The sequence below is a fragment of the Ipomoea nil genome, unplaced genomic scaffold (assembly GCF_001879475.1).
Source record: "Ipomoea nil cultivar Tokyo-kokei standard unplaced genomic scaffold, Asagao_1.1 scaffold2761, whole genome shotgun sequence".
Taxonomy (NCBI): domain Eukaryota; kingdom Viridiplantae; phylum Streptophyta; class Magnoliopsida; order Solanales; family Convolvulaceae; genus Ipomoea; species Ipomoea nil.
Genome location: NW_017619189.1, coordinates 2,658,407 through 2,672,110, shown reverse-complemented (window position 1 = coordinate 2,672,110; position 13,704 = coordinate 2,658,407). Strand labels below are relative to the sequence as shown.

The window sequence follows — 13,704 nt, the reverse complement described above, 5'->3', positions numbered from 1 at the left end:
TAAATGATGATAAGGCAAAAGAAATGATCCAACGGCCAGCGCAGTACATTGACTTTTTTGCCCACAGATTCTTTTCTATTTTTTATTTATTTTTTATTATTTTTTTCATTTGTGAGAATCATAGTTATGCAGTCTAAAACCCAATAGGGTAGCTCAAGTGATAAATGAGAGTAGTTATGCTATGCATCCGTGTGCACCATGCATGGTGCATACGGATGTAAAAACGACGTCGTTTTATTAAAAACACGCGTCTCCCCTTTAAAAAAAATTTCAAGTTCGATTCCCAGCAACAACATTATGTTGTTCATTCATTCTGGAATTTTAGTTCATATATTATGAAATTTTAGTTCATTGATTCTGGAATTATAGTTCATCGATTATGGAATTGTAGTTCATCGATTCTGAAATTTTAGTTCATAGATTATGGAATTTTAGTTCATTTATTCTGGAATTTTTAGTTCATAGATTAGATTCTGGAATTTTAGTTCATAGATTCTGGAATTATAGTTCATCAATTCTGGAATTTTAGTTCATATGTTGTTGCTGGGAATCAAACATGAATTTTTTTTTAAGGGGAGACGCGTGTTTTTAATAAAACGACGTCGTTTTTTGCATCCGTATGCACCATGCATGGTGCATACGGATGCACAACATAATTTGCCGATAAATGAGTTCTCTTTGTGGGGAAGGATTCCAGGATAATCTGGGTTCGATTTCCACAAGTGACGGCTCCTTATGAGCCAGCTTCTATGCCTCTGGACCTGAACCGTTAAACGGACAGAGAAAGACTTGGACCACATTGTGATTTAAACCACCAAAAATCGTTACGCGGTCTAATTTTCTCCCGGTCTCAATTTGTCTGCTAAATTTTAAAATCCTAAATGGTGAATTTTATTTTATTTTTCAATGCAAGTTTCTAATGCAACCCTTACTCCTTATTGTTTTTCTCCTCCTAATGACATGTATTAAATAAATCTTATTTTAGAAGTATAATAGTTTACAAATTATACAAAAAATATAAACTGTATTAGAAAAATCTTGCATGGTAAACTTACTAAGAAAATAGTGATAAGAAAAACCCAATAAAAATATTGTATACTCACTACTCAGAACACCGATATCTCGAGAAACATCATTTATGTTTAAAAAAAAAAAAAAAAACTACTCCGTATTAAGTTTTAAATATGTTATATTTCACTAATCAAAACAATATTATGTTGACTTTTAAAATTTGAAATTGGAGTTTTTTTTTTTTTTTTTTTTTACTTGGGGGTTGATATAGAAAGAGTAATCCTAGTATATTCTTAGTTTCATACCCACAGTTTGCACTTTGCACCACTGTTTTGAGAACTGCGGTTTCATCTAAAAATACTTCTTTTTTTTTTTTTTTTTTTTAAGGTGGAGTCATAATCCATCAATTGAAATTTTTTTGGCATATTTTAGTAGCAGACGAGTAATCAAAATTATGCAATTAGTAATATGCAAAAACTTTAAAATTCTAGGGACATCATTGTAAAATAATTAACAGACAAAATTGGATTTTCATTCAATGTTAAAACTAGTTGTAAGCGCCAACTATTATGTAGTGTGATAATACATTTGTTATTATTTTAAATGGGTAATTATAAGAATCCCAGTGGTGGGAACATTGATTCTTTGAGTTGAAAAAGATTGGAAAAATATATAACATTAATACTAACTTATAAAGAATTAAGTGCTTCAAAAAGAAATTAAAAAAAATAAAGTTGTGAGCGATACTTCAATAATTATTTTTTATGATAATTATATATATTACTTTTATCATTTTTACAATGTAATTTTAATAATTCTAATATTCTATAGTGCACTTTCAAACATTATTTGATTTTAGGTTAATGTTTTGCCCTAATAAGAGCAAATACCAATTTTGGTTCCACCTGTATTAGTAAAATGACAATTTTAATTCACATGTTTAATTCCTATTATCCATAACTATTGTTTTAGTGTCAAAATTTATTACGTCGATCACTCATTCGTTTAAGACATGTCAAAATATGAAATTATTAAGGGTATTTTCATCATTTTCAGATAAAGATCTAAATTTGAGCATGAATAAAGAGATTTAAGTCCTAAAATTTATTCCAATTCGCAGCTCTCCTCCTCAAAATAAGGTAGGATAAGGAGGATAACTATGAATTGGAATTGATAGATCTTAGGACTTAAATCTCTTTATTCATGCTCAAATTATAATCTTAAGTTGAAAATGACAGAAATGCCCTTAAAATCTTTAGATTTAGCATATCTTAAATGGAAGGGTGACTAGTGTGATTAATCTATATATATATAAAGGAAGCCGGAAGCTGGCCAATGAGATTCAAGCATTTTCCCGCTCATTGAAAAGGTCATCATATTGCTTCTTTTTTTTTTTTTTTTTTTTTGAAAACTATTTTGCTATTGTTTAGGTTGTTGACTTCTTGGACTCTATTTTTTAGCCATTCTTATTGCTTTTTTTGAGAACAAAATACATAGCCATTCTTATTGCTGATTGGTGAGTATCCTGTACTTTTTCCTATCAATCAATCAAATATCAATGTAGCGTGTGGTTTTCATATACCCATTCCCAAGGTTTTGTGTGGCGTGAACATTTGGTAATCATCTACATCATCTACACAACCTACATAGACCTTTGCTTATATATAGAAAAGTGTTACAAGGAAACAAAAACCGAGTGCTGCATTCTTCTTTGACAATTGAGGCTTGATGTCTAGCCACTTTGTTCTTGGGTCTCAAACCCATCTTTATCACACCCGGAAAGCCATGAGAGTACTTTTAGAGCACACATATTAGCTGTTTGAATCAAGAACACAAAAAACAATCAAAAGCATGGAATACTTATTTCATGATGTAGAGGTAAGTAGATAAATTTTGTAATTTTCTTTCAAAACATTGTTAGCTAGACACAAAGGAGGTTGATCAGTAAGAACTAACAGGTACAACTTCTCATTCATGTTATTTATATTCTATATAAATCATAGTAAATATACTTCTAATACGTACTTCGTTATATAGTATCAGATATTATTGGATAGGTGATGGAGATATACTCTCCATAACAAGACTTATAGATTTCCTCATTGAGGAAGATCCTAAGTTAATATTTTTTGTTCACTGTTTTATATTCAAACAACAATTATGAATTTCTATATATTCACAAATTAGAGAAATAGAGCACTAGAAATTGTACTGTGAGCAGAGTTCTCATCAATAACTATTAAGATGAATGAAATCTTCCAAATTATATACCAAGACTTATTCTCATTGTCAACACTGCTCAAATTGAGGGGAAAAAAAAATATAGGAGAACTTCAATCTCATTTTTATGTTTATATGCATTATAGAGCTAGCCCTACCACTATGCAGTAACCATTGATAGCAAACATTGAGTACACTATAGCAATTCTAAATAGTGATTTTTGAGTTCTCTACCAGCTGATATATATGGCATTCAAGAAACAAACATGTTCAATATATATTCATTCCGAAGGGAAACTTTTTCAAGTGGATAGCAAACAAATGCAAGAAGAATGAAAAAGTTGAAGGGGTCAACTACTATACATGGAAAGAGAAAACACAATATTGAAGATAAAGGTACAATATAAGCATACTTGCTATTTTAGATTCAAACTCTTTATCAAATATTGACTTACTATTTGTCTTGCAGTATTTTCCAGTTTTGCTGTACACATGGGTCTCAAATCTGCAACATATTTATAAAACAACTCATGTTAAAACCAGAAAAAAAATTCAGTTGGAACAAATTAATTTCATAAATAAATCTGTCATTCCATCTGATTTAGATAGTCAATAGTATACAAAGGCTAGATCTTTTCTCTTTTTTTTTTTCTCATGTCATTAAATTCATATTTAGACTCTTTACTTACAGACCATTCCAATTATTCATTCTTAAAATGTTTTTATATAGCCTTACATTCTAGCTTTGATTTTTTTTTTTTTTTTTTTTTTTTTTTTTTTTTTTTTTTTTTGTGGGTGTGTGTGTGTAATTTCATGACGAGGTAAGTAACAAAAGCATTTATAGATGTTTCCAAAAAATAATGTGTGTGTATATATATATATATATATATATATATATATATATATATATATATATATATATATATATATATATATATATATATATATATATTGTAACCAGGAAGGACCAGGTGGAGAGTTTACATTTAACATTTGCATAGATTCGAGAAGGTTTCTAATACTGTTCAAGCTTGCAGATTGGTGAAGATAATCTTTCAACTAGGACTGGTGATCTAACTCAGCCTGGGCAGAATGCATAGGTAAAACTTTTATTGCATTTAACAAAATTTAAATGCATCACAATAACTATTTTTTTTATTGTATTTAGGGTATTTTTATTCTCAAGCGGTATGTGTGTGTGTGTGTATGTATATATATATATATATATATATATATATATATATATATATATATATATATATATATATTTTTGTATAAATATATAAATTTTTTACATAATATTACAGTAATTTTAAGCTCACAAATTAATCTCACAGAAATTCAAATTTATTTTTTGACAAAAAAAAAATTGAAATTAATGTATATATGTAAAGAATAATTTAGATTAAATAACAACAACAAAAAAAAAGGATTTAAGAAATTTATTTTACTCCGGATTATTACCAACACATAGAGGAAGAAATTAAGTATACTTTTTTTTTTATTATTATTAAAACATAGTACAGGATACAATTCTAATATTAAATTGCAGGTAACGAAGATTAAGAATGACAAGGACAAACCTGGTTTCTCCTTGACTTGGGAAGAAATGCCTAAACAAGAGAGATGTACCTGGTTTCTCCTTGACATCGAAGTAGAGAATGTGGAGGGATCTGGACAGAGTAGCTAAACAAGAGAGATATACATGCAATGACAGATGGAGAGGAAGACGACAAAGAAGACATCGGAGGGAGACAACGAACCCATTTTTTCCATTATGGTGTACTGGTGTTGTTAGGGTAAGAAGTGAGACATGTGGTCTCTAAGCTGGGTTATGTCAAGCATGGGCCGGGTTGGTTGGATTTTATATTGGGCTGCAAATTTGGGCTAGATGTAAGACTTTATATAACAGACATAATAATATGTATATAGATGGATTGGTACAGTTAAGTAGAAATCAATCCTATTACATGGAACATGGTCCACACAATTATGTGGACCATAAATAAAAGTATATTTTAAATATACTAAGGGTACATTATATATGTATGTAAGGAACTTTCAATATAAAAATAATATATTTTTAATATATTAAAAATATATTTGATATTCATAATCCATACAATTAGAAATTGAAATATAAATAAATAAATAAATAAATAAATAAATAAATATATATATATATATATATATATATATATATATATATATATATATATATATATATATATATATTATTAGAAACTGTCAGTGAAATTATTATCATTATTATTATTGCAATTATTATTATTATTGTTATTGCTATTATAATTAGCAATATTATTATTATTATTATTATTTAGATTATATACGGATAGGTTAAAAAGAAAAAGTAAAAAAAAAAAAAAAAAATTTGACCCTATGTTTACATCTTACAAGTGTAGCTAAGCAAACATTTTTAATATAGATATAAATTTGTTTATAGTCAATTTTAAGATTGTAAATATATATTGCTCTTTTTTTTTCATATATATATATATATATATATATATATATATATATATATATAATTTTAAAACAAATGAATTTAATAATTTAACTAAATTAGTATAAAATGTTTATTTCCTTTTTAACTATAATATATTTTATTTGAAGACAACATTAATGTCATACTTATAAGTAATTGAGTAACAAGTGTGGCTAATCAATATTAGATTATGAGATGCTCATTTGAAGCTATACGTTATTTATTATAGTTTTGATTTAGATTTCTTGATAATTTATTAAATGTAATAAATCATGTATTTGTTTTATTGTAGAGTTGTATATTGACATTGGAGATTCAGTTTTTAAGGTGCGCTCATTGTAGTGTATTTTTTTGGTCCGAGGAAAAACGTAAAAAAGTAAAAGTTAATGATGGTCCAAGATATTCAGTTTGTTGCTCTAATTGAAAAATTAGGTTGCCGAAATGTTCCATCAAAAACTATTATTGAGTTATTTTTCAAACAATGCGCAAGAAACACACATTTTTTGCAACATATAAGATTGTATAATAACATTTTCTATATTGTTATTTATTTGTTATAAACTCTTAATTATATTCATGTTCTCACTAATTATTATGAGTTTGTATACATAACATAACATAATATATATATATATATATATATATATATATATATATATATATATATATATATATATATATATATATATATATATATATATATATATATATATATATATATATTTCTTTTTTTATTTTCATACCGTGCAACGCACGGGTGGAATACTAGTTGTGGTACTAAAACAATAGTTGTGGATAAAAATTGGTACTAAAACAATAGTAGTGGATAAAAATTAAATTGATAGGAATTAAACATGTAGACCAAAATCTCCATTTTACTAATACTCGTGGGACCAAAATTGGTATCAGCTCCCCTTAAAATTAACAACATTTTTTTTTTCTTTCTTTCTTCTGTTAGATGTTTAAACTTTTTCCTAAAGTTATAATTATGGCACTATTTTCCAATCCCACTAATCTTGTTTGATTTTGACTCCTGGGTGTGGAAAGTAATTATAATTACTTTTGTAATATAGAAACAGTATAAATAAATAAATGTTATTTATTACACACTGTAATTAATAAAGAATGTTATTTAAATATGTGTAATTTTTATTAGATTCCATATACATCTAATAATATTGCCCCTACTGAAAATTAATTCTTGAAAAATAAGTTTGTATACTAATTAGTAATTAATACACTTTCCATCTCAGTTGATGTAAAGTGTGTGTATTGTGGGATATAAATATAACATATATCCAAACTTAAAGATTTACCATGACTCTTTTTTATTTGTCAGGCTATGAGGTGTATTATATGCAGACTAATCTCTAAGCCGATTCGCAAAGTGCTGGCCAGATTAGTTTTTTCTATACAAGAGGAGATTCAAACTTCTGACCTCTCTTAAAGAATTAGTGCACGGTCGTTCATGTCAACCAAACTGAATTATCGACACTTTGTGACAAAAGGTGGAATATAATCGTCCACTCCAGACGTCCCACCCTGCTTTAGAGAATGGTGGGTTGGATGCCGGTTGACACCCTTGAATCTTATGCATGGTAAAACCCCAAAATGAATGGTAAAGATTGCAGTTGAAAACCTAGCATATATATATATAGTTTGAATTACATTAAAATAATGAATATAATTCAAGGACATTTAGGTCCTCCTTCTTGGGTCTTCCAATCGTTATAGCAGGAACAACATTCCTTGTTTCCATAAGTACCAGGTGGGACGCAAAGGCACCAGTTGCAGCACATGTTGCAGAACATCAAACAACTCTTCTGGTGAGATGTTGCTGAACATCTCCTATTGCATTCACTTCCACATTCTTCCAAACACACAAAAATTAATCAAATTAGTACTCCAATTTATAACCACATGGTAATTTGAGATTAAAATTCACTAATAAAGTGTTTTTTTTTTTTTTAACGGTTTGTCCACATAAGACCTTCTCACGAATCTTTATTTGTGAAAATGGTCAAGTCGAGATAGAAATGTAATGCTTATGCTGAAAAAATTTAATACTAATTATGAATAAATTGTTTGTTATTTCAAGAAAAAAATGTAATATTTTAAAATCAAAATGTAATATTTAGGGGTTGGATATATTGTTACTAAAGAAAGTGTAATACTTGTGAAGAAAAATGAGATACTATAGCTTTAAATCTAAATGTAATATTAGGGGTTCAAGAGTTACTTATGAGGAAAAGTATAATATTTATGAAAAACTCAATTCATCTCATAGATGAGGATCCATGAGACGGTCTTATAGAAGATTTTACTATTTTAAAATTGAATATTCTTCCCTAAAAGTTCTGAATTTAAAAATAATTATTAAATGTACAAAGTAACATATATTACTTCATAGACGAACTACTTACGATTTGCGGGCACAGGGCAAGTGGTCGGACCAACAGGGGGTTTTAAGACGAGTGCTGCATCAAAACCTGGTCCTGCCTGTTTGTTTTCACAAGTTTAAATTCTAAACTAATTCAAACTAAAAATATAATGACAAATGATTTATACTATTTTTCAACTAATTTTGTGGGTAGATTATTTTAAATATTAAATAATTAAATAAAAACTTACCATTGAAACGTCAAAAACTGTCAATAATGCAACGAAGAAGAGGATGAAAGTATATTCAATTCTTGAAGAAACGGCCATAGCTTTTGAGTGTTCTCACTTTACTCTTTCTTTTGGTATAGGGGAGAGAATTATGTGAGTAACACAACAACAATCTGCCTTTATAGAGAAAGAATTGTTCGGATCGATATGCAGTATTTGAGAAAAAAAAAAAAGAAAAAAGAATTGTTTAATATCCCCACAAATAAATAAAAAAATATTTATTTAATTCACATTAAATATAATTGTATAATTCACAACTTTTAGAAATTATAACATGGTCAACAAACCCTTAATTTAAGTAGAGAATTATTATTGTTTTCCATTAAGTCATCTATAATGACTGTTGAATTCGGGTGAAATTTTTAAAATTACTGAAAAAGTTAATAACCAAAATAATCCTTCACGTATGTCACAATTTCCAAATTGCCAGAATATGTCATTAACTATGCTAAATTTACACAATTTTGTACTATGTCATTGCCATCGTTAAAACCCCATTTAATTCAATGTCAAAACATAATTTAACATGTTAATACACAAAAAGGTCTGTAATTCCGCCATAATTTCTGCGTTGGTCATTAATTACCAATTCTACCAAATTACGTCATTGATTATGCAAACCATACCCATAAAAGTTTGTTATTAATTATTACACATTACACCTGATACATCTCGCTTGGTTTGAGGGAATTAGAATTTCTCTCTACCAATTCCAAAGACAATTAAATTCCTTCATTTAGAGGAAATTGTAATTCCCTCATTTCCACAAAATTAGAATCTCATTCATTCTCTTAGTATTTTCAGCTCCGCAATTTTTGGGAAGAAAAAAGAAAAAGATATACTTGAGAAAATATTACACTTCTTTTTTCTAACCTAATTTTTTTTTTTTTAAGTTGCTTGTTATAATAAGTATGTAAATTTTCATTTTTATACTACTTATTCCCTTTCAATTCTCATGAATACCAAACACTGGGATTAAAATTCTCTGTAATTTTATTTCTGCAAACAAAATACTGGAATTTAAATTCTCAGTCTATTCCTTTCCTATGAAATTACAATCCCTTCCCCCACCCACCCATAATTCCCTCCATGCACCCGAACACCCTATTTTGGGTAGAATTTTCATAATTGAGGGCATAATTATTACAAACCACTAGTATGTTCACCAGTTGGTTATCTTCTCTAGTCACCGGAGAAGGCAACCAACTCGTCTGCCTTCTCCTTCCCCGGAGAAGGCGACCAAATTGGTCACCTACTCCGACGACGATTATTGACAGTTTTTGACCAAATTGGTCGCCTCCTCCAAATGTGATCGACAACTGTCCAGTCACCGGTGATTATTGCTGGAAAGTGTTAGAAAGGTTGTCGATTTCTGGGCTTAAATGCTTCAAAATAACATGTTTATGGGTTTAATTACAATTTTTGAAAGTTTAAGAGCCTAATTAACTTTTTGAGTAAAGTCCAGGGGCCTATTTGACATTTTTCTCTCTAACAAGATAAACTTACATCTGTTGCCCCATACATGACTCCCGCCTTGTGTGTTGCTTATAGCCATCACAGACTTTCGTAAAATCCACCTTCCACAAATTGTCTCCAGAATAGTTTAGGTCGTGAAATAAAATTAGGTTTAGCGAGATTGGGGATTTTGGGAGAATAAAAGTGTAAGTTAGGTTTGCGCAGCTGGTGAAGGTAGAAATGCGGGAAAGAGTGAAAGTCCTATTATGCCCTCAAAAGAGATGTCCAGTTAACATCCAAACTTACGAAGGACCATATCGGACACAAAATCTATACTTGAAGACTTAATTGGCAAAAAATGATAGTCGATGACCAATTTGGTACTTTCGTCATAGTCAAGGGACCAAAATGGTAATTAACTATATATATATATATATATATAGGGAGCAGCTCAAGTGCGAAGATAACTTCCTGTGCAAAAGTGCGGTGATCAATGCTCTTTAAAAAATATTCTAATTTAATGCATCTTATGCTTCGAATCTACGCACCTTAAGATGGATTAACATAAATATGGTTTTTGTAGAGAAAATCTTATAAAGAATACTAGTTGTGTTTTGGGAATGAAAAAAAAAAAAAGGTGCATCCTCAATTAAAGAAGCAAACTGTAAAAAATGGCGCACCTTAAGAAGGAAAACAACGCACGCCACCTTAAGAATGAAAACAAAGCACCTTATGAAGGAAAACCACGCACCTAAAGCTTTAGACCGACACACCTTAAAAAGGAAAACAACGCAACTTAAGAAGGAAAACCACGCACCTAAAGCTTTAGGGCGACACACCTTAAGTTTCAACAACTGACGCACCTTAAGTATACAAACCACACACCTTAAGAAGGAAAACCACACACCTAAAGCTTTAGACCGACGCACTTAAGTTTCAACAACTGACGCACCTGAAGCACACATCATAAAAATCATGCACCATAAGAAGGAAAACCACGCATCTTAAGAAGGATAACCACGAACCTTAAATTTGACCAAGATGCGAAAAATGTAGATAGTTTACAGCCATATATATGTAGGATAAGGATCAAATAAAAAAGTCTCATTAGGTAACAAATGCGGATAGTTTACAGCCATAGATGCAATCCAAATCAACAGCCCAAATTGAATTTTAATTAAAAAACACGCGGTGACATATTTGTAATTTTGGATAAATAAGTCAGCTTGTGTTTTGTTTTCGAGTGCACATTTGTCCTTCTTCGAGTGCGCATTTTCCCTTCTTCAAGTGCATACTTTTTCTTCTTCGAGTGCATCACTTTTATTTCAGTACTTAATTTCTATTTTGAATGCACATCCTTGTGCCTTTGAGTGCAAATCTTTTGGCTTTCAAGTGCATGTTTTCCTTTCTAAGAATGCATAATTAATTTCATTCGAATTTTCCCTTTTAGTGTCTTTTTTTTTTTTTTTTTTTTCTCCCTTGCCTTCTAGTTATCTCTTTATGCTTTCAAGTGCTCAATTTAATGGCTAAAAGTGTATGTGTATCTTACTATTGTGTAAAAAAAAAAAAATTTAAAAAAAACTTTGCATTCAAGTGAGCCCTTTTGCCTTCAAATGCACAGTTTTATGCCTTCTAGTGCATGTTTCTTTGCCTTCAAGTGCACAACTTCTTGACAGTATTTGTTATATCTTGTGCATTCTTTTCAATAAGATATAACTAAATTTCTAATGAAATTTGTGAGATTTACAAACAATTTGTATGGATAATTGATTTAATAACACTGAAGTTGAATAACCTTCATTTTTTGCACTATAAATTGCATCAATTGCACATCTATTTGCCTTCGAATGCAACTTTTTTACCTTCAAGTACACATTTTTTACCTTCAAGTGCATGATTGTAAGCCTTCAAGTGCACAAACCGCATTTTCGCACGAGAAGCGACATGTACACCTGATCCTAAACCTATATATATATATATATATATATATATATATATATATATATATATATATATATATAAAAGCTAATGTTCCAGTGAAACATCTTTTCATAGAACTGTGAGACGCAATATGAATGTACAGTCTACTACATGAATACACACACTAGATTGTGTGCACTCATGTTGGGCAAATTATACACACTCTAGTCTCTGTGCATTTCTGTAGTAGACTGTGTGCATTCATGTTGTATATATATATATATATATATATATATATATATATATATATATATATATATATATATATATATATATATATATATAATATAAAGATTGTTTACGAAATTTACATAATCAAATATAGAAGTTAATAATATTTTATATTATATTAATTTGATTGTTTACAGAATTTACATAATATTCTATATAATATTAAAACTCTAATTAATTAGAATAAATTATGACACATATTTAAATAAAATATTTGAGCCTAAATTTGATAAGGAAGATAATTATTCTCGTAATATTCTCTCAATCAAATTATATTTTGACCATAAGTCAATTCTCAATTTCAATAATTATTGACCACAACCATCCTTTTTATGGGACTAAATCACAACAACATTATATTGCAGTCGAAAACCTGGCATAGTTTTAATTAAATTAAAACAAATAATATAATTCAAGGACATTTAGGGCCTCCTTCTTGGGTCTTCCAATTGTTATAGCAGGAACAACATCCCTTGTTTCCATAAGTACCAGGTGGGACGCAATGGCACCAGTTGCAGCACTTGTTGCAGAACAACAAACAGTTACTCTTGTGAGATGTTGCTGAACATCTCCTATTGCATTCACTCCCACATCCTTCCAAAAAAAAAAACGAATTATTCGATAGCTCAAACCAAGAAAGTCAATAAGTTGTTATAAACAAATTATTCGATAGCTCAAATCAAAAAAGTCAATAAGTCTTTATAAACGAATTACTTACGATTTGCCGGCACAGGGCAAGTGGACCGACCAACAGGGGGTTTTGATACGAGCGTTGCATCAAAGCGTGGTCCTGCCTGCTTGTTTTAACAATTTTAATTTGAAAATCAAACCAAACTAAAAGATCGATAAAAGTAATGGTGACACTATTTTTTCGACTTATTTTGTGTGTAGATTTGATTAGTAAGGGCTTATTAAAATGATATGTGCAATTCAATTTTTAAATATTGAATAATTAAATACAAACTTACCATTGAAATGTCGAGAACTGCCAATGATGCAACGAAGAAGAGGATGAAAGTATATTGAATTCGTGAAGAAACGGCCATAGTTTTTGTGTGTTTTCACTTCACTATTTGTTTCTTTTCCTTTTGGTATAGGGAAAAGAATTATGTGAGTTACCCTAACAACAATCTGCCTTTATAGGTAAAATAATATGAGAGAAGAAAAAATAATATTCATTTACACTTATGTGGGAACTGAATCACCGTGATTTAACTTTTTCATAACCGTTAAAAATGAAGGATTTTACTATTAAATTTTACTAATTAAATTACATCTTCAAAGTATGTAAATCTTATCCATAGTTGAGGGTGATGAATACCCAGTATAGGAAGCCGGTCAGACCACTTATACACCCCATAACCCCCAAAATAACCACTCATTAATTACCCTACTAAAACCTATTAAATGACTATTTATTTTCCTATTCAGCACTCATAAAATCCCTTCATAAATCATAACCCACCACCACTAATTAAAATATCTATTAAATTACCCCTAAAACCCAATAAGGCAATAAATCACCTTATTAACTACCATGAATACCAACGGCTTATTATTCTATAAGAATGAGCCAGAAAAGCAAGAGAATGGGTGGGGGGGGGGGGGAGCTGATTCATGTTCACATGAGA

The 13,704-nt window shown here is 29.5% G+C and overlaps 2 protein-coding genes across 2 annotated transcripts; both read right to left on the bottom strand.

The window, feature by feature from the left end:
* Nucleotides 1–7,344: 7,344 nt before the first annotated feature.
* On the bottom strand, nucleotides 7,345–8,492 carry LOC109157150 (gibberellin-regulated protein 5-like). Its single transcript, XM_019305055.1, has 3 exons — nucleotides 8,369–8,492; nucleotides 8,161–8,236; nucleotides 7,345–7,607 (listed from the first exon to the last, which is right to left on the bottom strand). The coding sequence occupies exons 1-3, from the start codon at nucleotides 8,444–8,446 to the stop codon at nucleotides 7,426–7,428; spliced, it is 336 nt and encodes a 111-aa protein (XP_019160600.1). The 5' UTR covers nucleotides 8,447–8,492; the 3' UTR covers nucleotides 7,345–7,425.
* Nucleotides 8,493–12,348: 3,856 nt separating this feature from the next.
* LOC109157091 (gibberellin-regulated protein 5-like) lies at nucleotides 12,349–13,152 on the bottom strand. The gene is made up of 3 exons (XM_019304963.1): nucleotides 13,042–13,152; nucleotides 12,792–12,867; nucleotides 12,349–12,667 (listed from the first exon to the last, which is right to left on the bottom strand). Exons 1-3 carry the CDS (start codon nucleotides 13,117–13,119, stop codon nucleotides 12,486–12,488), a joined length of 336 nt encoding a protein of 111 aa, XP_019160508.1. The 5' UTR covers nucleotides 13,120–13,152; the 3' UTR covers nucleotides 12,349–12,485.
* Between the last annotated feature and the right edge of the window lie 552 nt (nucleotides 13,153–13,704).